The sequence below is a fragment of the Punica granatum genome, chromosome 1 (genome assembly GCF_007655135.1).
Source record: "Punica granatum isolate Tunisia-2019 chromosome 1, ASM765513v2, whole genome shotgun sequence".
NCBI lineage: Eukaryota > Viridiplantae > Streptophyta > Magnoliopsida > Myrtales > Lythraceae > Punica > Punica granatum.
This window is the reverse complement of record NC_045127.1, coordinates 37693507-37718753: the sequence shown is the minus strand read 5'-3', so window position 1 is coordinate 37718753 and position 25247 is coordinate 37693507. Positions and strand designations below refer to the sequence as shown.

General features: G+C 43.0%; 1 protein-coding gene across 1 annotated transcript; it reads left to right on the top strand.

Annotated features, from left to right (window-relative positions):
* Window positions 1–1421: 1421 nt before the first annotated feature.
* On the top strand, window positions 1422–23430 carry LOC116205681. Its single transcript, XM_031538317.1, has 7 exons — window positions 1422–1957; window positions 2567–2817; window positions 2950–3396; window positions 3592–3895; window positions 4160–4430; window positions 4503–6216; window positions 23333–23430. Exons 1-7 carry the CDS (start codon window positions 1422–1424, stop codon window positions 23428–23430), a joined length of 3621 nt encoding a protein of 1206 aa, XP_031394177.1.
* The last annotated feature ends 1817 nt before the right edge of the window (window positions 23431–25247 follow it).

The following is a 25247-nucleotide window of genomic DNA, read 5'->3' as shown; positions in this document are numbered from 1 at the left end:
AACTTAATAGGGGCTGAGGAGACCGAGACAATACACCTGGAAAGCTCGACTCATTGAGCTATTATTTTCGGGGGTCTTTGTGAGTACTTTCTTCCATCGTAAAATGATAATATATATATATATGTATGGTTATAGAGGTGATCGTAGCTGAATGATTGCGGAACATAGTTGATGTGCATGCTTTGTATGATTGTGATTGTTGGACTATAGCCATGGGACCGCTGGACCCGGGGGATTATAAAAGGGGCCTGATCGGCCGCCGAACCCGGCGGAATACAAATAGGGGCATGATCGGCCGCTAGACTCGGCGAAATACAAATAGGGGCCTGATCGGCCGCTGGACCCGGCGGAATATAAGTAGGGGCATGATCGGCCGCTGGACCGGCGGAATATAAATGAAGGTCAACTCTTACCGCCAGAGGTTAATGGGCGGCCCCCGCTGATGAGATATGATATGTGAATGAACAGATAATTCTTTGAGGTATGCGGGTCACGGTACCGTCAGAACTTGTCGCAAGGCAATGCGACCCCATGGCTATATTATTGTTGTTTGGATTTGGTTGCCAAATGAGTTGTGTGAAAGTATGATCTTGGTATTGGATTCTATATCTGGTGGAATGCGGACATAAGTAGATACATGATTGATTGTGATGAATTGTGATGTTAACATATTAGTTCATTTTTTATTGGAATATCGTACTCACTGAGTTGCAGCTCACCCCTTGCATACATTTTTCTAGATGAGCTAGAAGCTAGACTAGCCGCATAGGAGGACTTTTGGATAACGGGGATCAGCGCAAAGGATTTTGGCAAGTAGGCCCACCCATAGTATAGGTAGTAAGTGTTCGTAAATGTTACAATTCTGTTACGACCTGAACTTTTGTTTAGTTGGTTTAGTGGTATGGTTGTAGCTGAACACACTATTGAGAGTATCTATGTACATTAGAATCCGTTAGATTGATTATATATTCATGTAGAGCATGCCGAGTTGGCTTAAAGGTTGGATGTGTTATAGAAGTATACTATATATATATATGAAAACTTTCGTTCAGTTTGTGTTACAAGATGGTTGCAACTGAGTACTCTTTGAGAGTTTTATGCATATATCAGAATTAGTTGGGTGGTTATATGTTTATATCAAGCTTGCTGGGTTGGTTCAATGTGTTGAGAGTTCGGAAAACAGATTATACATATATGAGTTGCGTATATTACAATGGATACTAAGGAATAGAGGGGAAACTCTGCTATATGTTTCGGGTCGTGACATTTTTGGTATCAGAGTCTAGGTTATAGGATTCTGTAGACTTAGTACGCCTGATCCCCATTTTTTTTTATTAGTTGCGGCCCCAAGACGGGATATATCTTATAATTTGTGTTTGTTAAATGCTTGATTAACTTGTGTATTGCTTAGGAAATTAGCAATGGGACCCAAATGTGCGAGGCGGGGTCGACGTAGGTACCGTACAGCCGGGAATTTAGCTGATCAGAATGAGCCTATAACAGAAGATCAAGTGTCTCAAGCTCCTCAAGAAGCTGCTGAGGCTCCCAGGAATCAAGATCCGCCAATCCACCAAACATTAGCCGCCATGACTCGCCTAGTTGAGCAGCAAGCGCAACTAATTGAGCAACAAACGGCTTTCTTCAAGAGGCAAGCAGCACAGCCGAGTGCATCCACATCTCACATGGAGCAACAACTGACGCCGTATGAAAGGTTTAGGAAATATGGTCCATCTAGTTTTTCGGGAAGTGCTGATCCTATAGAAGCGGAGAATTGGATAGCTGGAATGGAAAGAATTTTCTCAATCATGGAGGTTTCAGACACCCAACGTGTGGCACTCGCAACATTTATGCTAGAAGGGGATGCTCAGTACTGGTGGGAGGCTACTCAGAGACGACTGGACCCGAACTCCTCACACGTTATCACTTGGGCTGAGTTTACGCAAGCATTTTATAACAAGTACTTTCCAGCCTCGTTTCGACGTACCAAGGAGCGGGAATTTTTTAATTTGAAGCAAGGGGACCTCAGCGTAGCTGAATAAGAAGTAAAATTCACCAAGTTGTCACGTTTTGCTCCGACATTGGTAAGTGATGAAACTTTCAAATGCAGTAGGTTCTTGGATGGATTGAACCTCAATATTAGGTCGCGCGTTTCCGATCTGGAGATCCCATTATTTTCAGATTTGTATAATAAAGCCATCATTGCTGAGGAGGACTTACGAGAGGAAGTTCTTCAGAAGGAACAAAGTAGAACTCGGCCTAGTAGCTCAATTGTAGAGGGTTCCTCCCGACCCCCAAAAAGAGGCGGGTTTACGTAGGGCTTCAATAGAGGGAAATCAACATATCAGCAGTTTCCGCAATGGTCTCATGAAGATAAGGGCATGAGAAGTCAGAGTGGCGGGAGTTATGGTGGAACTAACCTTCCAAGGCGTCAAAATTGTCAGAATTGTGGTCGATTTCATTCCGGTGCTTGTCAAGTGCAGTCTGGGAGTTGTTTTCATTGTGGACGTCGTAATCACTTGAGAAACAATTGCCCACAATTAAGGAGTGAAGGGGTTACTTGTTTTAGATGTGGCATAAAGGGACATGTACAAAGGAACTGTAAGCAGCTTATAGTTGCGGCATCTAGCAGTGCTAGTGTGGGCAATAGGCCATTGGTGGTGAGAGGCCGTGGGCAGATGAGTAGCAATAAAGGTGTGCAAAGCCAAGGGGGCGGATCGATGGTGAGCTCAGCAGGCCAGACAAATAGACCAATGACGCAGGGTAGAGTGTTCACCTTAACGAAGCGGGATGCAGAAGCTACTCCTACTGTTGTGACGGGTATGTTAAATCTCTTTAATAAACTTGCTCATGTACTTATAGACCTTGGGTCCACTCATTCATATATTTCATTGTCATATGCCATGCATTCTGATAGACCACGAGAGTTATTAGATAGTCGTATGTCCATAGCTACACCGATCGGGGAAAGTGTGGTAGTTGGGGAAGTGTATCGCAGTTGTAGGCTACAGTTAGGGGATAAGGAAATGTTAGTAGATTTAATACCCTTAAGCATTTGGGATTTTGATGTTATCCTCGGGATGGATTGGCTTGCTTCTCACTATGCTTCGGTGGAGTGTTACAAGAAGGAGGTTATCTTTAGAATACCGAATGAGCCTGAATTTAAGTTTCATGGAGATCAGTTGGGTGTTCCATTCAATGTTATATCATCCCTCGAGGTGACGAAACTTTTGAAAATGGGGTGTGAGGGATATTTGGCACATGTGGTTGCTACCAAGGTCGACTCACTGAAACTTAGTGAAATTCCAATAGTCTGCGAGTTTCCAGATGTTTTTCCAGATGATTTGCCTAGCCTTCCGCCTGATAGAGAGATTGAGTTTACTATAGAGTTGGAGCCCGGTACTGCCCCCATTTCTCGTGCACCGTATCGTATGGCCCCAACAGAGCTCAAGGAATTGAAAGTCCAGCTGCAAGAATTATTAGAAAAGGGGTTCATCAGGCCTAGTGTATCTCCTTGGGGCGCTCCAGTTTTGTTTGTGAATAAGAAGGATGGTTCGCTTAGACTGTGCATAGATTATCGACAGTTGAATCGAGTTACGGTGCGCAATAAATATCCTTTACCTAGGATAGATGACTTGTTTGACCAGCTCCGAGGTGCTACCGTCTTCTCGAAGATCGATCTTAGATCGGGATACTACCAGCTGAAGATCAAGGACTCTGATGTGCCCAAGACTGCTTTTCGCACACGGTATGGACATTATGAATTCCTTGTGATGCCTTTTGGGTTAACAAATGCTCCAGCAGCTTTTATGGATTTAATGAATAGAGTCTTCCAGCCATATCTTGATCGGTTTGTGGTGGTTTTCATCGATGATATATTGGTATACTCGAGGAACCGGAATGAGCATGAAGAACATCTCCGAGTAGTGTTGCAGATTTTGAGAGAAAGAAAACTTTATGCTAAGTTTAGCAAATGTGAGTTTTGGTTAGATCGAGTGGGATTTCTCGGGCATGTGATTTCAGGTGATGGTGTATCAGTGGACCCCACGAAGATTGAAGCTATCTTGAATTGGAATCGTCCTACAAGTGTAACAGAGGTGAGGAGTTTCCTAAGATTAGCTGGTTATTATCGAAGATTTGTGGAAGGATTCTCCCTTATTGTTGCTCCCCTGACTCGGTTAACGCGGAAGAGTGTGAAGTTTGAATGGACAGATGAGTGTGAGCAAAGTTTCCAGGAGTTGAAGAAGAGATTGACTACTGCCCCGGTGCTCATTATTCCGTCCACGGATGAGGGATTTGTGATCTATAGTGATGCATCCCATCAAGGCTTAGGCTGTGTATTAATGCAATGTGGCAGAGTGGTGGCTTATGCATCTAGGCAACTAAGGAACCATGAGAAGAATTACCCAACGCATGATCTTGAATTGGCAGCTGTGGTATTCGCTTTCAAACATTGAAGACATTATTTATATGGAGCAAAGTGTGAGATTTATACAGATCACAAGAGTTTGAAATATTTGTTTACTCAGAAAGAACTCAACTTGAGACAGAGGAGATGGATGGAACTAATCAAAGATTATGATTGCACGATCAACTATCATCCAGGAAAGGCAAATGTTGTGGCAGATGCACTGAGTCGGAAATCATCAGCAAGATTAGCTGGTATGTGGAGTGTTCACAACACACTTATTAATGAGTTGAGGTCATTAGAAGTTAAATTAGAGGCGACCAGTTCTGGAACATTGATGGCTATTTATGATGTGAAACCAGTGTTAATTGATCGAATTCGAGAAGCGCAACAATTAGATCCATTTTTGGTAGAGATGAAAAACAAAATTAAGGAAGGCAGAGTGAAAGAAGGCAAGAAGTTTGAATTTCTTTTGAAAGAGGATGACACACTCATGTTTGGGAATCGAATTTGTATACCTGATGACGTTGAGTTAAAGAGAGAAATTCTAGCACAGGCTCATAGCTCACCGTATGCGATGCACCCCGGAAGTACTAAGATGTATTATAATTTGAAGAGAAGCTATTGGGGGTATAACATGAAAAAGGAGATAGCTGAATTTGTTTCCAAGTGTCTAGTATGTCAACAAGTTAAAGCGGAACATCAACACCCATCCGGGTTATTACAACCTCTTCCGGTACCTGAATGGAAATGGGAGAAGATCACCATGGATTTTGTCTCGGGACTTCCACGAACACGAAGAGGGCATAATTCTATATGGGTGATCGTTGATAAACTGACTAAATCTGCTCACTTCCTACCAGTTAAAACGACATTTTGTGCTGACCAATTGGCGCAATTGTTCATTAAAGAGATTGTGAGGTTGCACGGTGTGCCGGTATCTATAGTATCAGACAGAGGTTCCTATTTTACTTCCAAGTACTGGAATAGTTTTGTTACGGCTCTGGGCACGAAGTTGAATTTGACCACTGTTTTTCATCCCGAATCAGACTGGCAAAGCGAAAGGACCATTCAAACATTGGAGGATATGTTAAGAGCGTGTGTTATAGAATTTCAAGGCAGCTGGGATGACTACCTTCCTTTGATGGAATTCGCCTATAATAACAGTTATCAATCTAGTATTGGAATGGCACCATATGAGTCGCTTTATGGTCGGGCTTGTCGAACACCTTTGTGTTGGAATGAAGTTGGAGAGAGGCAATTAACTGGACCGGAAATAGTCGACTTAACAGCTGAAAAGGTCAAGGTTATCCGAGAAGTATTAAAGACCGCTCAAGGGCGACAAAAAAATTATGCAGATAAACTAAGAAATGACCTCGAGTTTCAGCAAAGAGATCGAGTTTTCTTAAAAGTATCACTGTGGAAGGGTATTCTAAGATTTGGCAAGAAAGGAAAGCTTAGTCCCAGATATATCGGGCCATACGAGATTCTGGAGCGCATTGGGAAGGTGGCATACCGGCTGGCTCTACCCCCTGAACTATTCCGTATTCATAACATGTTTCATGTGTCAATGTTGCGTAAGTATATACCAGACCCATCCCATGTTCTGAGTTATCAACCGGTGGAGCTAAATGAAGACTTGACATATGAAGAAGAGCCAGTGGAGATTTTAGATAGAAAAGAGCAGGTCCTTCGAACCAAGAAAATTCCCTTAGTAAAGGTGTTGTGGAAGAGTCATTCGAGAAAAGAAGCCACTTGGGAACCCGAGGATTCTATGAGAGTCAAATATCCATATCTTTTCCCGATATCAGGTAAATAATTTCGGGGACGAAATTTTTATTAGTGGGGGAGATTGTGAGGCTAGTGTTTACTAAACATGCATAGATGCACATATACATATACATATGCACATGAATGGTTACATAACATACATGTATATAATATACCATAATTTGTGACTGGATCTTTAAATGTATATAATATACCACCACTTGTGGCTGGAATCTTTATCTATATGAAAAAAAAACGAAAAAGTGTGAAGTCAAATAGATATGAGTGTAGAATGGGCCAAGTGGCCTCCCTTCAGTAGCCCTTTTCTTCCCACCGCCTTTGACCATCTTTGACCACTTTATTTTTCTTCTTTTCTTCCTTATTTAAGCCATACTTCTCCTTGCTCTATCCCTAGCTTAGGGAAAACCAAAATGAACCAGAAGAGAGAGAGAGAGAGAGAGAGAGAGAAGTTAGCTGAGCTGAGAAATTCTGGAGAGGAAGGAGAGGGAGGAGGCTAAGTCTGAAATATTGATTGTAAGTTGATTATTTATGATTGAAACATTTATATTCACTAGGTTCGGCATAGGTTAGGGCTCTCCTTGTATCCCTTTCAGCTTGTTTAGGTTTGAGAAATTTAGTTGTTGTAATTTAGTTAGTTTTCCTAGCTGATATAAGTTGAGTCGGATATAATTGGAGTTAATCTCATGTTGTTTTAGAATGAGTTGGTCACTCATAGAGGAGCTGAATAATTCGGTTGTAAGGCAGGAGGACAAATTTCTTAGTTGAGTTAGGAGGTTTCTAAGACACATAGCTATGTCATTCTGAAAATATATATATATATATATATAGATGTAGACAAGTGTGTGTGCATAGGTATATATATGCATATATTTTACTCTTTGAGCTGACTATGGATTAGAGAAGGGATCTGATTTGAGAATTTATCATGCATTATAATGATACCATGTGATGGATTGATTGAATAAGCTCTTGTTTATTTGTATTTTGGAACCAAAGAAGTACTTAGAATTCCTTGCACTCTTCATGAATTTGGCTGATCGAATTGGTCATCCATTTGATATATATTGCAACGAATGCTAAGTTGAAATAATTTGAGGAATACACGTGTATATCATTTTGCATCGTTCCCTATTTAGAGAGTTAGTCAGAAACCGAAAGGGATAGGGAAGAAGCATTTGTTAATTATAAACATCTTATATTATAGCTACATCCAGGAAATAGCATGGGAGGTAAATTGATGCATACTTTTACTCTTATTTAGTATATTATCTAACCCTTATGTTTAAACTTAATAGGGGCTGAGGAGACCGAGACTATACACCCGGAAAGCTCGACCCATTGAGCTATTATTTTCGGGGGTCTTTGTGAGTACTTTCTTCCATCGTAAAATGATAATATATATATATATATATGTATGGTTATAGAGGTGATCGTAGCTGAATGATTGCGGAACATAGTTAATGTGCATGCTTTGTATGATTGTGATTGTTGGACTATAGCCATAGGACTAATGGACCCGGGGGATTATAAAAGGGGCCTGATCGGCCGCCGAACCCGGCGGAATACAAATAGGGGCATGATCGGCCGCTGGACCCGGCGGAATACAAATAGGGGCCTGATCGGCCGCTGGACCCGGCGGAATATAAGTAGGGGCATGATGGGCCGCTGGACCGGCGGAATATAAATGAAGGTCAACTCTTACCGCCAGAGGTTAATGGGCCCCCCCCCCCCCCCCCCTCGAGCTATTATTTTCGGGGGTCTTTGTGAGTACTTTCTTCCATCGTAAAATGATAATATATATATATATATATATATATGTATGGTTATAGAGGTGATCGTAGCTGAATGATTGCGGAACATAGTTGATGTGCGTGCTTTGTATGATTGTGATTGTTGGACTATAGCCATGGGACCGCTGGACCCGGGGGATTATAAAAGGGGCCTGATCGACCGCTGGACCCGGCGGAATACAAATAGGGGCCTGATCGGCCGCTGGACCCGGCGGAATATAAGTATGGGCATGATCGGCCGCTGGACCGGCGGAATATAAATGAAGGTCAACTCTTACCGCCAGAGGTTAATGGGCCCCCCTCCCCGCTGATGAGATATGATATGTGAATGAACAGATAATTCTTTAAAGTATGCGGGGTCACGGTACCGTCAGAACTTGTCGCAAGGCAATGCGACCCCATGGCTATATTATTGTTGTTTGGATTTGGTTGCCATATGAGTTGTGTGAAAATATGATCTTGGTATTGGATTCTATATCTGGTGGAATGCGGACATAAGTAGATACATGATTGATTGTGATGAATTGTGATGTTAACATATTAGTTCATTTTACATTGGAATATCGTACTCACTGAGTTGCAGCTCACCCCTTGCATACATTTTTCCAGATGAGCTAGAAGCTAGACTATCCGCACAGGAGGACTTTTGGATAACGGAGATCAGCGCAAAGCATTTTGGCAAGTAGGCCCACCCATAGTATAGGTAGTAAGTGTTCGTAAATGTTACAATCCTGTTACGACCTGAACTTTTGTTTAGTTGGTTTAGTGGTATGGTTGTAGCTGAACACACTATTGAGAGTATCTATGTACATTATAATCTGTTAGATTGATTATATATTCATGTAGAGCATGCCGAGTTGGTTTAAAGGTTGGATGTGTTATAGAAGTATACTAGATATATATATGAAAACTTTCGTTCAGTTTGTGTTACAAGATGGTTGCAACTGAGTACTCTTTGAGAGTTTTATGCATATATCAGAATTAGTTGGGTGGTTATATGTTTATATCGAGCTTGCTGGGTTGGTTCAATGTGTTGGGAGTTAGGAAAACAGATTATACATATATGAGTTGCGTATATTACAATGGATACTAAGGAATAGAGGGGAAACTCTGCTATAAGTTTCGGGTCGTGACAGGTTGGTCAATCATCCGGCGTCAAGTTTCCACTAAAAAGACCCCCGGTTATGAATTTCTGTTAAAAACGATTTTTTCTGCTCTTCGGAGGTCATTCGGGAAACTGAAAGGGATTCTGGAGTCTGATTTGCCCAATTGTGTCTGTCCGCTGTAGTTTTCGGGGCAATGCATGGCTAACTTCATTTGCCGATGTTCTGTCAAACCAATCTCCGGATATGGTTTTCCGTTGAAAGGTATGCTTGTTCTGTCACTCGAGGGTCATTCGAGGAGTCTGTGTGACTTCCGAGAGACAATCCGAAACAATGCTCATACTCTATATAATTACTGGATGTGACTGCATCTGACATCGGGCATTAACTTTTCCTGGATGAATCGACATTTTTTGACTTCCACTGAAAAGTTGTCTGTATTCAGAAAATTACTCTGTATAGAGCAGATGATCTACGAAATATGATTGAAGACACTTTTCATCTGTTTGGCGTCGTGAGGGATTTTTGGAGTCCAATATTTGATATTTTCTAATGGTTGAGTGAACCAGTAGAAAATAGTATTGTGGGCAATGTATTCTAAAAACACCGGTTTGGATGTCGTATGGGCTCCCTGTTTGCTTTGTATGTCGCTGAATGATTCTGTATGTTATTCTGTCATGTGCTTGATAACCTAACTAACAACAATCAAAAGGGAACAATATATAAGCAAACTTAGAAATCCACCTAGCGGTTGTCAAGCACGAATAATTCCCCAAGAATTCGTCAACATACATCTTCAATCCATATTGGAATCTTCAATAATTTCCTTTACTTGTCCAATTATGCAATCTTCCAACTCGTCCTTGGAATCATTGCATGTGAGGAAATAAATATCACCAAATATGGACAAAATGTTTCTTTAGCTTGGAAATACCTTGCAGTCGCCACTCATGAAGTCAACCCACGTTGCTGCTGTGCAAGACGGGTTTTGCCGCACGTCTTGGGTCGGGTCTTCTATCAGGCTTTAGTCATGGGTTATTCTCCTTATTTAGGCTCTTGTTGCTTGATCCAATTAGTCGTGGGTTGTCGTTCTCTATCCTAGTCTCGTGGGCTTCAATTTGACCATGTTAGCATTTACCGCAAGGTGCGGGAAATGAATGTAAATAATATTGCATAGAGAAAAATTGGCTCAGCAGTAGCAATTGTATGAATTCGACTTGGAACCAAAAGTCTTTTAACTCAATTTTCATCAATGGAACGTCTTGTGATACTTTGATTATTTCCCCTTGTCTCTTTTCTATTACGCTCATTTGCCTCCTTCTTAAATCATAACAAAAAGAAAAGGAGTGCATAATGCAACATGTTGTAAAAAGTTCTCTCTGTCTCTTTCCTATTAAGCTCCATTAGCCTCCTTCTTAAATCATAACAAAGAAAAAAAGCATATTGATAATACTGATGACCACTTTTATAATATGCTTATATAGGTAAAATCAAATATCTGTAATCACTTAAGCAGAGATTCGTCCACGACCATCTTACCAGAGATTCATCCCCTAAAAACTTATTTTATTATTTATTTATTTTTAAAATTTATGACAACATTTTTGGTTAAAGTTTATATCATATATATTAATCATATTTTGGACCTTTGATTAATGTTTTGCTTCATCTCATATAACTTGATATTTTACAAAATAGTGAGCTGATATACATTTTTGTGCGTAGAGCAAAAATTGGAGCTCCTCGCGGGTGGTGGGATTATGATATTGTTTGGTCTGTTGGTTGATTTATCATTTGCTTTACATGTTAAGTTATCTTGAATGTGATTGACACCGAACTATAGTGAATAGTGGCACTGAAAGTTAAAGAGATCGATCATTTGGGATAAACGCATTAGATATTTCAAATTTGGTAATCACCTTGTCCTGGTTTGCTAATATGTTATTGTTAATGTACTTTTTGATAGGCACTAACCATTGGTTGAACTGGTTTTCTTACTTCTTTTTGAAGAAGCACATAAGAGTTACCTTATTCTTGTGGATTAATTTAGAGGTCAACATGTTGAATATTAAAGGGTTTATATGCGAATACTATCAAGGGGATACCTCCTTATAGTAAATCAGTTCCTGCTCAAATCTGGAAATTATTGAAGTTCATGATTAGATGTGTCTCATTTCTTGAATTTCATTGCCGATGTTCAAACCAGTAAAATCTGTTTATTGTAATCAGTTAAAGTTCTTATTATGTCATATTCATTGTATACGTTCGATTTGAAACTTCTCAAATTTTGAATCAGCACAAAACATTTTGACTAGCCGAAGGTTATTTCAATTTGAAAGGCTTTCTTAAATAAACTTCAACCATATCAATGCCTCTAATAAGCTCAAACGTAAGTGAAATTAGTTTCACTCTCTCTAGCGATTACATATACATACATAACAAACCGATTGCTATTTTAATATATTTTCTAAGTTTGAAATAATAACAAATTGAAAAATTGAAAAGAACTTATGTAACTCTTTAGCATCATAATTTTTTCTTCGAAAACGTGAACTGTCTCAGTACAGGTTCGTTAGGTAAAACACTTTGGTACGTACATGATGACATTACTTCAAGGACCCTCAAAATCTTAGGTTGCGTTTGGTTTCATAGTAGGATTTTAAAATCAGATTTTGATTTTGATTTTGAGTGGAATAAATGGGGCCCACCATTTGACTTTATATGAGTTATGTTGTTTTGTTGTGGAAAAAAGTGGTACAAATGGGACCCACTCTTTGATTTTGTATGAGTTATTTTGTTTTGTAGTGGGTAGAGTTAAGTTAGAATTGTGATTCTAAAATATAATCTTGAAACCAAACTGGCCCTTAAGTTGACATCACCAGTTTTAGTAAGACAATTTACAAATCGTCACATTTCTAAAAATTCATATAACTGAAAACGTTTGACCAGGACAATCGATGCTATTTCTAAATACTTGTTTAGTTTGCCGACCTGGGGTGTTCAAACTTTGCCCGACTAAACCCCGGGGCTTTCTAAACCCTTGGCGACGCACAGAGCAGGTAATCACGCTAAAAGAGCTCTGGTAGCCCCCAAGGGTTTTGAATATGGAGATCGGGTGGATAGCTCCTCTTAACCTCTAGGTTGAACCCCATGGGGTTTAAACACTTCTTTAGTGGTGTTACACAATATGAAGAAATATTTGAGATTAACATAAAGACAAGAAATTAAATTACGAATGGTTTGTTTCCTTAACATGAGAAGTCATTGAATCAACTTGCATTATTACAATAAATAAAGAGGAGAAGGATAGGGATCCGGCTAAGGAACAATAGAAGAGAAAAAGGATGAGGACATAAAATTAGGATGACAAATAAAAATAAGAATGACAAGGTAAATTGTGGCTTCCTAAATTTCAACGAAATAGGGGTAGATGCTCCCTCGAGCTGCTCCTTCAATCAGCCAATTAGAGCAAAACTTACTAAAAGATGCAATCAAAATTAGAAGTACAGCTATGATAGGAATATAGTTCCACCTAGAATTGATATTTAGAGATTGTGGGTTTAGTATACTTCCAAATTAATATTGGTAACCGATGGATAACTTCTCTACAAAGCTGTATTTTTTGCGGTCAATAAGGGACAATAATCTAGCAAGCTAGAGCAAGTTAAGTTTAAGTTAGAATTTTTCACAAATTGATGCTAATTGTGTTATGAGCGTATGCACATAATTTCAAAATGAAATCAAGCATGAAAAAAAGTTTATTTTTACTAGTGAACAATGTTTTCTACATGAGATTAATGTATTTTTCTATCAATTTAATAATCGACAAACATTATACATTTGCACTTGTATAATTCAAAGCCACAATAAATACACTCAAAATATAATGTCACTTATATGCAGGAGCATTTTCTAATTATTTTACTTATTAGTTACCTTTATTTTATACATTTTTTCCTCGTGGACTTGTTCGTTTTAGGATTAATATAATAAGAATTTGAATTGAGTTCATTAGGATGTGTATTGCTTGAAATATGGAATACCTTATATGGTATTCATTTTAAGACAATTTTATTCCTAAAGATTAGTGGTTTAAACTCATAAATCTATTTTCTCATGCTTGAACTTCAAAATTTGCTGTCAATGTTAATTTTTTGTTATTATAGTGTGCGGACCCGAATTTCGTCTCGTCGGAGCCCGCATGCGTGCGGAATCGCACGGTTTGGGAGTGTCCACCTTCCCGTGGGGACGCATAACGGACACGCGTGAGAATGAGTCGCCACTACCTGTTAACGACCCGAAGGTCGAGGGCCGGTGAGTTGCTCGAGTCTAGGGGTACGGGGTACACCTAATTACTAAGGCATATGGTCTTGCGGAACCCGAGATTCCGAATTCGGGGGTTCTGTTACGTGCGGGCCTATATCCCGCACGCCCTATTGGTACTCTAGTTTTTCTAGGGTTTGCCATTTTTTACTTATTTACTGCTTGATTTAAGTTTCGCTCATCTCACTCGTTTTGACACTGTAAATTCGTAGAAGTGATCGATCCAGTTTAAGAGGCCGAGAGAAAAGCGGATTCCCGAGTCAAAGGGTCGGTCCACCATCCTTGCATCTCAGCTAGCCGAATTATGATGTTTGGTTCGCCGTGTGGATCGGACCTGTGAATCGTGTGGTTCCGCTCGTCTAAGGGACTCATAGATCGAGTCGATCGATTCCGACTCTCAGACTCTACGTTCGCCGACCGGGATCATTACATAAATGAATGTACAAATAAATACCTCACAATGTACTCTCAAATAATAAATACAAATTACAATAAAACGAATCCCGGTCGAATCACGTTCGGCCAAGATTCCACTCGCGCTCACCGTGTGTTCAAATGACCGAAACCGAAATTAAAGCAATGCAGGCTCAGAGAGTTGGGGGTCGGGTCCAACCGAACCAACGGATGGCGAAAGAGTCACGTGACTCTCTTGATAGCCGTAGGATCGGTCGAGCTCTCGGATCATGTCCGGCCGCGACTTACTTACCCTATCCGAGTCGTCTTCCTCATCGACAATACTAGGAGCAAAGCAATAAATCAAAACAAGACTCGATTCCGCACTCGGGTTGCGCGCGCTAGGTGTGCGGGGCGTTAGACCCCGTGATTGACAAGAGAAGGTGTTGGACCTCGTGTATATCGTATCCTAGGGATTCGGGCTCGACTCGCAATAAATAAACAGAAAACAGACAAAACAACGAAAGTAGACAAAGTAAATAAAATCTGATGAACATGTGAATGCAAGAGAGTTGTGTCTTTTAATGCCGTGTTTACGTGATTAGCCGATTTTTGCGGGATTTCGAACAAAGCATATCCAATTATTCACATGTGCACACGAAAAAGCAAAAATTAGTCACGACGGAATTTAATTTTGTCAAATTTTTAGTCCGAATAATTAATTAAACCAGTTTTGATGTATTCAATCGATTTAATTCCCTTAAAGCCGAGTGAACATGAGATTGATTCGTGTGAATTGGTTCTCGCTTCAAATAACCTGTTTTAACGTCGAGTAATTAAAAATATTCCAATTCGTGCTTTCGTCGGTTTAATTAGAACAACAATTATTTATTTATTTATGTTTTGTTCATCTTTTCCTTATTCCCAATTTTCAATTTTTTTAACACAACAATCACAAATTATCACCACAATCATCAAATTTATTCACAAAATGAGCCTTACACATGCCATTAAGTCGGAATAATATGCCTAGTATCGGTTTAAACCGGATTCAGGGCGGCTGGACCGGGCCGGAGGCGGTATGGACCGAACAGACCAGCAGCACAGGCTCTGGACCGCGAGGAGCAGGCCGGAAGTGCGGATGGGCTGGGCCGCGAGGGGGGCTGGGCCACGGAGGGAAGCTGGGCCGCGAAAGGTAGTTGGGCCACGGGGGGGCAATGGCTGGGCCGGATCTGCGGGCGAGCTGGGTCGATGCGGGGAGTTGGGTCGTGCGTGTGAGCGAACTGGGTCGCCCGTTCCGGGCCGAATTCCAGGCAAAACGGAACGGGTCGGGCGTCTAGACTGGGTTGAGTCGTCTCAGCTAGATTGGACTGGGCCGAATCAACTGGGCTGGACCTGCAAAAATGGAATGAAGATGGGCCGAGCCCGTGAGAGAAGGGATGGTCAGAGAAGATGAAGTTGGGCAGAGAAGAGGAGTTTGGCGGCCGCGGACAGCGGTTCCCGCCTCTGGGTTCCGCGGCGACGGCACAGGAGACGGCGGCGAGCACCGCCTGGGCTACACCATGCTCAGGAGGGGTGTCACGAGGCTCGGGTCGGTTGGGATCAAGGAGAATTTTTCGGGTTTTTGGCTAGGTTTTCGAGTTTTCCGGCGAGGGATTTTCCGAGTTCAATTGTCGAAAATCGGGGGAATTAGGAGGGGGAAATAGAGGGGTTCTGCTCCGAGGAGTGTCGCGAGTCTGTTCCCGGGGAGAAATCGGAGCGAGAGGGAGAGATTTCCAGCGTGAGAGGGAGATCTGAACGTTGGGAGTTGAGAGAGAGAGCGAGAGCGGGACCATGAGGGAGAGATAGCGGTTGAGGGAGTGTACTGGGGAAGCGAGCGGTGCCGTGTTGAATGAGCGTGTCAGTTGTGGCAGGCGATCGCGATGGGTGGGCAACCGCGGCGTGTCGGAGGTGGCAGAGGGACGTCAGTGAAAGAAGAGGAGAAGAAGAGAGGGAGAAGAGAAGAGAAGAAAAGAAAGCAGGGGGGTGGAAAGGAAGAAGATGAAGAGAAAAGGGGGCGAAGTGGAACGACAGAAAGAACAAGGGCGAAAATGAAAGGGTCTGTCTGCGTGAAATTTTTTTTTAAACAGATTTAAGAATTTGAATTTGACGCGCGTAAAAATTAAAATTCTTGTCTTTTCAATTGAATATCGAAAAAATGATTCGAGACCGCCATTGCTTTCAGAAAAATTTAGGGATCGATATTATGTAGAAAATTATTTTTTGGCCTCGATTTTCATGATTTTGAAATTTGAATTTGACACGCGTAAGGCTTGAAACGCCCCGTAGAGCATTTTTCCTAAAAAAATGTCAAATTAAATTAAAAAAGCCCCCTAGTTTAGAAATCGTGAATTCTTGGGCAATTAATCAAAATACTTCCCTCCAATAGTGACAAATGACAATTTTGCCCTCTTTTTGCTAGGGTAAACCAAAATGGGGTGCTGACATATAGTTTCACCCTGCACCATATGCCAAAGACTTATGCTCTCACATCTTTCTTGGATTATTATTCATGCTTCCTATATTCCCATATAGAGGTTCTCACATCTCTATTGCCTCTTATTATGACTAAATTCCGATAGGTTGATTTCTTGAGGAGATTGAGGCTCCACTCTTAAACTACTATAACAAACCACAACTTAAACAATTTTAGTCCTTCACATTTTCATATAAAGTTAGGTACATTATCAATTTCAATCCTTTAATTTTCCATATAAAGATAGGTTGTTCATGTTAAGAAGTTTCTAATTTAGAGAAGTATTGTTACTATATGAGAGAAAATTTGTTGCTAAGGTATGGGATAATCCGAGGATTCATAAAGCCAAAGTTAGTTGGGACTCGGCCTTGCAGAATATTGAAGATGGGACTCGACCCTGTGGAATAGTAAAGATGGAACTCGGCCCTGCATAAGAGTGAAGATGGGACTTGGCCCTGCATAAGAGTGAAGATGGGACTCGGCCCTGCAGAAAAGTATAGATGGGACTCGGCTCTGCATAAAAGTAAAGATGAGACTCAGCGCTGCAGAATAGTGATGATGGGACTCGGGCCTGTAGAAAAGTAAAAATAGAATTCGGCCCTGCAGAAAAGTAAAGATGGGACTCGGCCCTACAGAATATTGAAGATGGGACTCGGCCCTGCAGAATAGTAAAGATGTGACTCGGCCCTGCATAAGAGTGAAGAAGGGAATAGGCCATGCATAAAAGTGATGATGGGACTCGGCTCTGCAGAAAAGTAAAGATGCGACTCGGCCCTCCATAAAAGTGATGATGGGACTTGGCCTGAAGAAAAGTAAAGATGGGACTCGGCCCTGTAGAAAAGTAAAGATGGGACTCGGCCCTGCATAAAAGTAAAGACGGGACTTAGCCCTGCAGAAGAGTAAAGACGGGACTCGGCCCTGCAGAAAAGTAAAGATGGGACTCGGCCCTGCAGAGTAGTGATGATGGGACTTGGCCTTGCATAAAAGTAAATGTGCGCACCCGAATTTCATCTCGTCGATGCACGCGCGCGCGCGTGAATGCAATGCGGCTTGGGAGTGTCCACCTTCCCGGGGACGCGCGACGAACACATGTGAGAAGGAAGCTCTGAGTGTGTAAATTGCAGCGCAAACGAGTCACGTTTAAAATAAAAATGTGTGGAATAATAAATAAAGGGATGACGTGCATAGGATGCATGGATTTTGAAAACTAATGTTGTCACTTGCATTGATTCAAAAGAGTTCCAAGATACAATGCAATTTTTAAAAACAAGCCCTAAGTCGTTCTTCCACCACGCTCAGGGTGCGAGTGACTGTGGCCGTAGAGAGCACCGATCCAGGTGAGGACCTGGTGGAGGCGTCTAACCTAAGGGGTGCGTGGACCTCCACGGGCTCTCTTCCTGAACCTCTCCATCGCGACATTCGCTCGTGCCAACTCCTGCTCGCGCCTCTGTAGCTCGGCGCGGGCCTGGGCGAGCTCTCTCTGTAATTGCCGCTGATTCACAAGCTGCTCGTCTTTCTCTGCGACTTCTCGACGAAGACGATCTCTCTCGGTCCTGAGGTTAGCAAGCTCCGCTTGGATGGCCACGTTCGAGGTGAGAGACGCTCCCGTTGGTCCGCTATCTTCGACTCGTGGAGAGTCGGCGGAATCCTCCTGTGTTTTCGGACCCCACTGATAGAAGCAGAGGAGATTTTCCTCGGTAGCCTAGAAATCCCGTTCCTCGAGGGTTGGATGCTGGGGGAAATAAGGACGCTCGATGACCACGGTTCGCCACGCATCCAAGACTCGTTCGATGTCTCTTTGACGATCCACAAATGTCTGATCATTCCGCCAAGTGTGTTCGAATCCAGCCCGTGTCGTGTCTTCGGGGACTATCTGCAAGCTGTCAAACTGCCTCATCACTCGCGCAGAGAAATATGTGGTGGACCCCGCATGACTTACGAGTGGTACTCCGTTAAAATCAGGGCACCTAAGGGCCGCGGGTCCAGGTGGCATCCACGCGGCTCACCACTTAAAGCCCCTAGGTGGTATTTCGCGAAAAATTTTGATCCACTCGGAAATCTTGCGTTCTTCCACGCGCACAAGGGACAGCAATTGAGAAATGATCGACTCCGGACCATTAAAATACATAACCGGGCGCACTAGACCGAAGGGGTTTGCGTGGCTTTAAAACCAAATTTGTAAGAGGATGGGGGATCCTCTTATTCTTCGGTCACGTGTTCTCAAAATACGGTCGAGGGACCGAACGGTCTCAGCTACAAGAGCTACCTCGTAACCGCGCCCTCTGACCACTTGGAGGACAACGCTAGCCAAGGTCGCATCGATGAGACTATGCGAGTGAGGGAATAAGAGAGTTCCAAAGATTAGCAATAGAACAGCATGACATAAATCCTTTCAAAGAAAATCCCCCTGGACCCTATGCGCTCGGGACTCAATAAAAAGGATGAGTTTCTCGATTGCAATCTCCGTGCTGCCGGAGTATGCGAGTTCAGCATTCAAACGAGTCGTAGGAACCCTGAGTAGGCGTGAGACTAGGGTTGGTCGGGCGGTGTGGAAGTTGGGTTCTACAATGCCGTGGACAACTGCGGTTCGACCGAAGAGTGTCCGGTATTCTTCGATGGTTGGCGTGAGCTCGGTACCTTGTATGTCGAAGACGGCGCGACTTGGGTTCCAGAATGCGATGGCGGCCTCGAGGAAATTCCAGTCTACGCGTCGGGTGGCCAACAAGGGAACATCTCCTACGAACGCAGCGATATAGTGGCGATCGACCAAGTGCAGCTCCGTTCATATGCGAGCAATCTCCTCGAGTGGCTATGTGACTCTATCGAGGTGCGGACAGGAGAATGAGTGCGCCATTCCTTACCAAGATGAAGGAAAATCGATTTAAGACTCATCAATGCGAATGACATCCTAATTTTGAAAATTTACATGATGCATGCTTGCGGAAATGTAAATGCCCACAGCTTAATTCATTATACAAAATACATGTACATGCACAGCTTACATGATGCACGTAGGCCGACTCGATGGACTGTTGTCGGAGTCGAGTTGGAGGATGGCATGGAAGCGTAGCACGATGCATGGGTTCGGTACGACAGGGACCGTGCTACGTAAGGATGGGTCTCCCGACTCAAGAGTGTCAATTCTTTAAAATCGAGCGGGGATCTTTGGGGGCCTAATCGACGGTCCAACCGTGCGACGTACCCTTACTCGGAACCCCTATCTAACCTATGCTCCTATTACCGGTCGTGGGACGCGACCCATAGGTACCTAGAAGCTAGTATGATATGCAATGCGTGTGCGGAAAATAAAAATGCGTAAAGTAGATAAGCGAAAAATTGCGGAAAGCGGTAAATAAAAAAGCAAACAAAGCAAACGAGTACGAGCCCAAACCCTCTAAGTGTCCCCAGTGGAGTCGCCAAGCTGTGCGCACCCGAATTTCATCTCGTCGGGGCACGCGCGCGCGCGTCAATGCAACGCGGCTTGGGAGTGTCCGCCTTCCCAGGGACGCGCGATAGACGCACGTGAGAAGGAGTCGCCACTTGCCATTTTACGACCCGAAGGTCGAGAGCCGACAAGTTACCCTGGTCTAGGGGTACGGGGTACACCTAATTGCTAAGGCATATGGTCTGCGAAAACCGAGGTTCCGAATTCGGGGGTTCTGTTACATGCGAGCCTATATTTCGCATGCCCTATCGGTACTCTAACTTGTCTAGGCTTGCCATTTTAATTTAATTACCGCATGATTAAGTTCCGCTCATCTTACGCGTTTTGACACCGTAAATTAGAAGAGACACTCCAACCGTCCACTCTCCGATCGGGATTCTTACATGAATAGATGTACAGTATAAATCCTTACATTGTCCTCTCAAATAAATAAAAATTATAACAACTGAATCCCAATCAGTTCGCGTTCGGTCATTATTCCACTCGTGCTCACTGTGTCGTTTGAAAAGACTAAAACTGAAATTAAGATGCGCACTCAGTGTTTAGGGATTAGATCCCGTAATCTACGATTGGGGCGTTGGACCCCATGTGAATCATGTCCTAAACGATCGGGCTCGACCCGCATAACAAACAAGTGTAGAAATGTAACAAGTAAGCACAAATAATCAAATAATGGGGTTTTGTTATTGCCGAATTTATGTAAGTTAACCAATTATTAACCGGAGTATCTTGACACACAAATCCTACCCTAAAGCAAACAAACGGGTGATGGAGAGGGGATGTGGCATCCGACATTATTTTTTTGTGGACCCGACAAACACAACGTTTGTAATCAAGTCTCGGATGTGTATGTTGTTTTTTTAGAATTTCTTGTATTGTGACAATGTGGCTTTTTACAGATTGTGACAAGAGTGTTTTTGCCTGAAACCCACAACCTAACCCTTTTACTCAACTATTTGCCCATGTTTAATTAAGCCGAGTTTGTGATTAATTTGTTTTCCCATGTTTTGACCCATTCTAGACACAAACCTACGCTAGAATGACGGCAGGACAAGAACCGGTAGTCATGTCCTTGAATCGGGAAATATGTGTGTGCATGTAAAGTTAAGATTGCGTGGTACGCATCTCGGTGCTCTTGAAATTGTAAATTTTAAAAGGGCATGATCAACAATTCTTGAACTGTCGACGCGATTACAAATTGTTAATCAATTCATGCAATTCATTTAAAAGAGTCAAGTGGTTTATTTAGCCGAGTTTAGCATCCCGATCGTCTTGTGTGTTGAATTTTAAGTTGGTTAAAATTTATGGATTTCGAGCCGTTGGAATGGCCATTAGTGAGCCGCCCGATAAACTCTAATTTCCGACTGTCTTGAAATTTTTTAAAAAAATTAATTTTAAGCTGAGTTTACATGATTAAACTGATTCGCGTGAGGTTTCGAATTAAACAATGAAATAAAGCATTTAAACACGGATTAAGAGCACATCATCACGTCAAGCACGATAAACATACATATTTTACACAATCGGTGCCGCCATGATCACGATAAACGCATGCAAACATACACACACATAATATTAACGGAATCGATAAAACGGCACCGATTCATGCAAGCGAAAAATCATAAAAGAATACACATTGTCATGTTATATACATACAATTACAGAAATAAAAATACTTAAGCGGGGTACACATGTTGTCGGTCGGGAATCAAGTAGGAAGGGGTTAGGTATCTTTAAAAAATTGTCCAGGGACTGAATTGGATGATTTTAAAAGAATAGGGACTGATTTGAAAATTCGGATAAAGTTTCAGGGGACTGTTTTGAAAATTCTGAAAAAATCCAGAACTGTACAAAAATTACTGAAAATGTCTCAGGACTTTTTGAAACGAAAATTGAAAGTTCGGGCTGATCTGAAAAGTGAAAAATGCCCAGGGACTTAACTGAAACAACGTAAATAGTTCCCGGAACTGGTTTAGAAATTCTAAAAAATCAGGGACTGATTGGAAAATGCTAAAAATGGCCGGGACTCAACTGAAACGAATTCTAAAATTCAGGGCAGATCTGAAAAGGGGGGAATATAGTCCCTGGACAAAACTGAAACAATTTGAAAAGTTCTTTGGGATGATTGAAAAATTCTGAGAAATTCAAGGACTAATTGGAAAATATTAAAATGACCGGACTTGACTGGAAAAGAATTTTAAAATTCGGGGCAGATCTGAAAAAGGAGGAAAATAGCCTCTGGACTGAATTGAAACAACTTGAAAAGTTCTTTGGGATGATTGAAAAATTCTGAAAAATTCAAGGATTGATTGAATAAGGCTAAAAATGGCCAGGGCCTGACTGAAATGGATCGGAAAGCTGAGGGCTGATTTTTTTAGAGACGAAAAGGCGCCCTCAGGACTAAAATGGAACAAAATAGAAAGTTCATAAGATTGAGTTCGGAACAAATCCGACCATGCACGCAACCCAATAACGCTCATTTCGCATCATATTCATCAAGTAAACATAAACATTCAGAAATGGAACCCTAAACATGCCACTAAGTTGAGGATTTACCTAGTTCGAGAAGTTGAGGGGTGATTCTGTAAATAAAAAAAATGAAAAAAAGTCAAAAATTTGCTGGGCGAGATGGGCCGGGCCGTGGCGGGCTGAGATCTGGTAGGATGGACTGGGCCGAACTGGGCCGAGGGAACTTGGACGGGCTGCGATCAAACTGGGCCGCTGCTGGACGGACCGGACCACGGCTAGTGGGCTGGTGGACACAGGCTGGGCTGGGCCGCTGGATCTGGACTAGGCTGCTACTTGTGCTGGCCCGGAGAGGAGTTGACCCGGTTAGCAAAAAAAAAAAACGAAATAAAGGAGAGGAAGGGATCCGGTTCGGGGCGGCCGAGCGGCTCGGGTGGCGGCGAGAGGTGAACTGGAGGCCGGACAAGGAGCCAAGGGAGCCGAGGCGTGGGAGAGCGGGAGAGTTCCGAGCTGAGGTGTCCGGACGAGCCGAGGGCGAAGTCGGTGAGGGATTCGAAGGTCGCGGGTGAGCTGGGGGCAAGGAAATCAAGAGGAAGAGAGGGCGTGAGGGAGCCGAGAGGTTCGAGGTTGAGCTGAGGGAGTCGTTCTGTGGGCGAGTTGTGGGTTTCAGATCCGAGAGAGAGCGTCGAAGCTCAAGGTGAAACGGGCGTCCGAGTTGGGGGAAATTCCGGAAATCAGGCTCTGGAAGAATCGGTGTAGTAGATGGAGTTTTCGGGAGTTTGAGCTGTGGGGGGAATCCGGGTGAGCTTCGGGAATTCGCCGTAGTCGAGCTGTGGTTTTTTTTTTGATTTTCGGGAGAATCCGTGAGAGAGTGAGAGAGAGCCTCTAGGGTTTTTTTTTTCGTTCTTTTCGGGAGTGTTCTGAGTTGAGAGTGAGTGTGCCAGCCGGGACGAGGGAGTTGGAGCTTAGGGTTTTTATTCCTAGGGTTTCTGTTCTTGGCTCAGCTGAGGGGATTGAACGGCTAGGGTTTCGGGCCGAATGAGCTGAGGGAGTGAGCGGCTAGGGTTTCCGTTCTTTTTCTTTTTTCTGTTTTTGGTCCAGGTTCCTCTTTGCTGCCCTGGGAGCTGGAAGAAGAAGAACAGTGGCTGAGTTGGGCGGGAATGGCAGGGGCAACGGTCAGAAGCCCTGACCGGTCCTGACCAAATTTTTTTTTTTGTCAACAGTCAGAAGTCCAGACCAACTTCTGACCGTTGCTGACCGACCCACAGTTGTCTTTTTTTTTGTCAACGGTCAGAAGTCCAGACCAACTTTTGACCATTGCTGACCGACCTACAGCTGTCTATTCTATTCTTTTTTTTTTCCAAAAATTCGTTTAATGCGCGTAGAGATTAAAATTATTATCTTTGCAATTGGGTGTCGAAAAATTAATCCGAGATGGGCATCGTGTTCAGAAAAATTTATGGATAAATATTATGCAATAAAATATTTTCGGCCCTCATTTTAGTCTCGAAATTTTTAAAAATTGACATTGACGCACGTGAAATTCAAAGACTACCCATGGAGTATTTTTCGAAAAAAAAATGGTAAATTGGCTCTAAATTGAGGAAATGTTATATCTCCAAAAATCGTGAGTGCTCAAGTAATTAACCAGAAATACTTCCCTCCGATGGATGGCAAAAATGACGATTTTGCCCCCCTGGAGCCGGTGGACCGAAATTGGGTGCTGACAGTAAAGATGGGACTCGGCCTTGCATCAGAGTAAAGATGAGACTCGGCCCTGCATAATAGTAAAGATGGTGAGGATTTGTGCTAACTATGGTAGAGAAATGATTTTGCCTGGCGTCGGAATAGATTTTCACTAGGGGTGACACAGGATCCTCTCGCGCAGCAGGGATGACCCATTCGCTTCCGAGTGTTCCCGTAGGGTGATGGTGTTGTGGGTTGGACTGGCTCTTGAGATCACAATTCGTTTTGTGATGAGGAACTCGAACTTTGGGGGCGAGCGCCTATGTATCCCATGGGACCGGGTATCAGAGTCTGCCATAGTTCTTGCCGCTTGGAATCTGTGATCCTGACATCCTGACGTTATCTTCAATGCTATGAAGATAATGTCATTGTGACGCACGATGCTTCAGTTTTGTGTCCCTTGGGTGACCCGTGAAGAATTTTTCTTTGACAAATACGAATGGATCTCGCTTTCGAAGGCCTAAATGCGGGGCCTCCAGGGGCTTTTGTCGGCCATGCATGGGTATATTAAGACGTACTCAGTGATGCCCTAGCGACTCTATCGATTGTTCGACGCGCCCGTCGACTTAGGACCCTTCTCGCCAGGGTACCGCAGGTCGACTGCGTTTGTGACCCGCATTGGGAGATTCTGTGCAAATTTGGTCAGACCTCGGTCTAGTCATTTCCTAAGTGTTATGACTAGACTCCCAGAAAGGAATGTCTGGGATTTTGGCTAGGTAATAGCCGATTGTAGGGTGGCTGTAATCTGTTTGAAGTTATGAATTAACTAAGAGAAAAGGGAAAGTATAGGAAGCACGTTGCCCTAGACTGTAAGGATACATGAATTCACGCCTGTAACGAGATGTAACCCCCCTTTTTGTCCTTTCGTGGTGTGGGCTGCGCCAAACAGCTCGGATGGTGTGTTCGGTCGCCCACTATACTCGAGGAAGAATCCACCTTGGAGGGTTGAATTGTGTTGAAGAGCCGATCGGGGATCGCGTTGGAGTAGATAACCTGGCCATTTCCCTTTGGGATCCCTGGTCCGCACAGTGTGCGAGAGACTAGGGTGACTGTTTTGTTTATCTCTCGTTTTACTCTCCTTTTGCCACGGTCACCCACCTCGGGGCTGTATCTCTCAACCTAAAGGGGATGAGCTCTCCTTTTGCCACGGCTGCCCACAAGGGGTTTCCGGTCGTACCTCTCTTTTGCCCTAACTTTTGCCTAAGCCGCCCCTAAGAGGGGTTTTCGACCTAGTGGGGTCGATTCTTTTATCTCTCGAGCTTGTAAAGGC

Bases quoted from the DNA above. Each gene is read 5' to 3' on its own strand.
- LOC116205681 (XM_031538317.1), top strand. From the start codon at position 1,422: ATGGGACCCAAATGTGCGAGGCGGGGTCGACGTAGGTACCGTACAGCC. The intron at 1,958-2,566 runs GTACTTTCCAGC...TACTTGTTTTAG, and splicing joins ACGCAAGCATTTTATAACAA to ATGTGGCATAAAGGGACATG. The intron at 3,896-4,159 runs GAATGAGCATGA...CTCCCTTATTGT, and splicing joins TTGGTATACTCGAGGAACCG to TGCTCCCCTGACTCGGTTAA.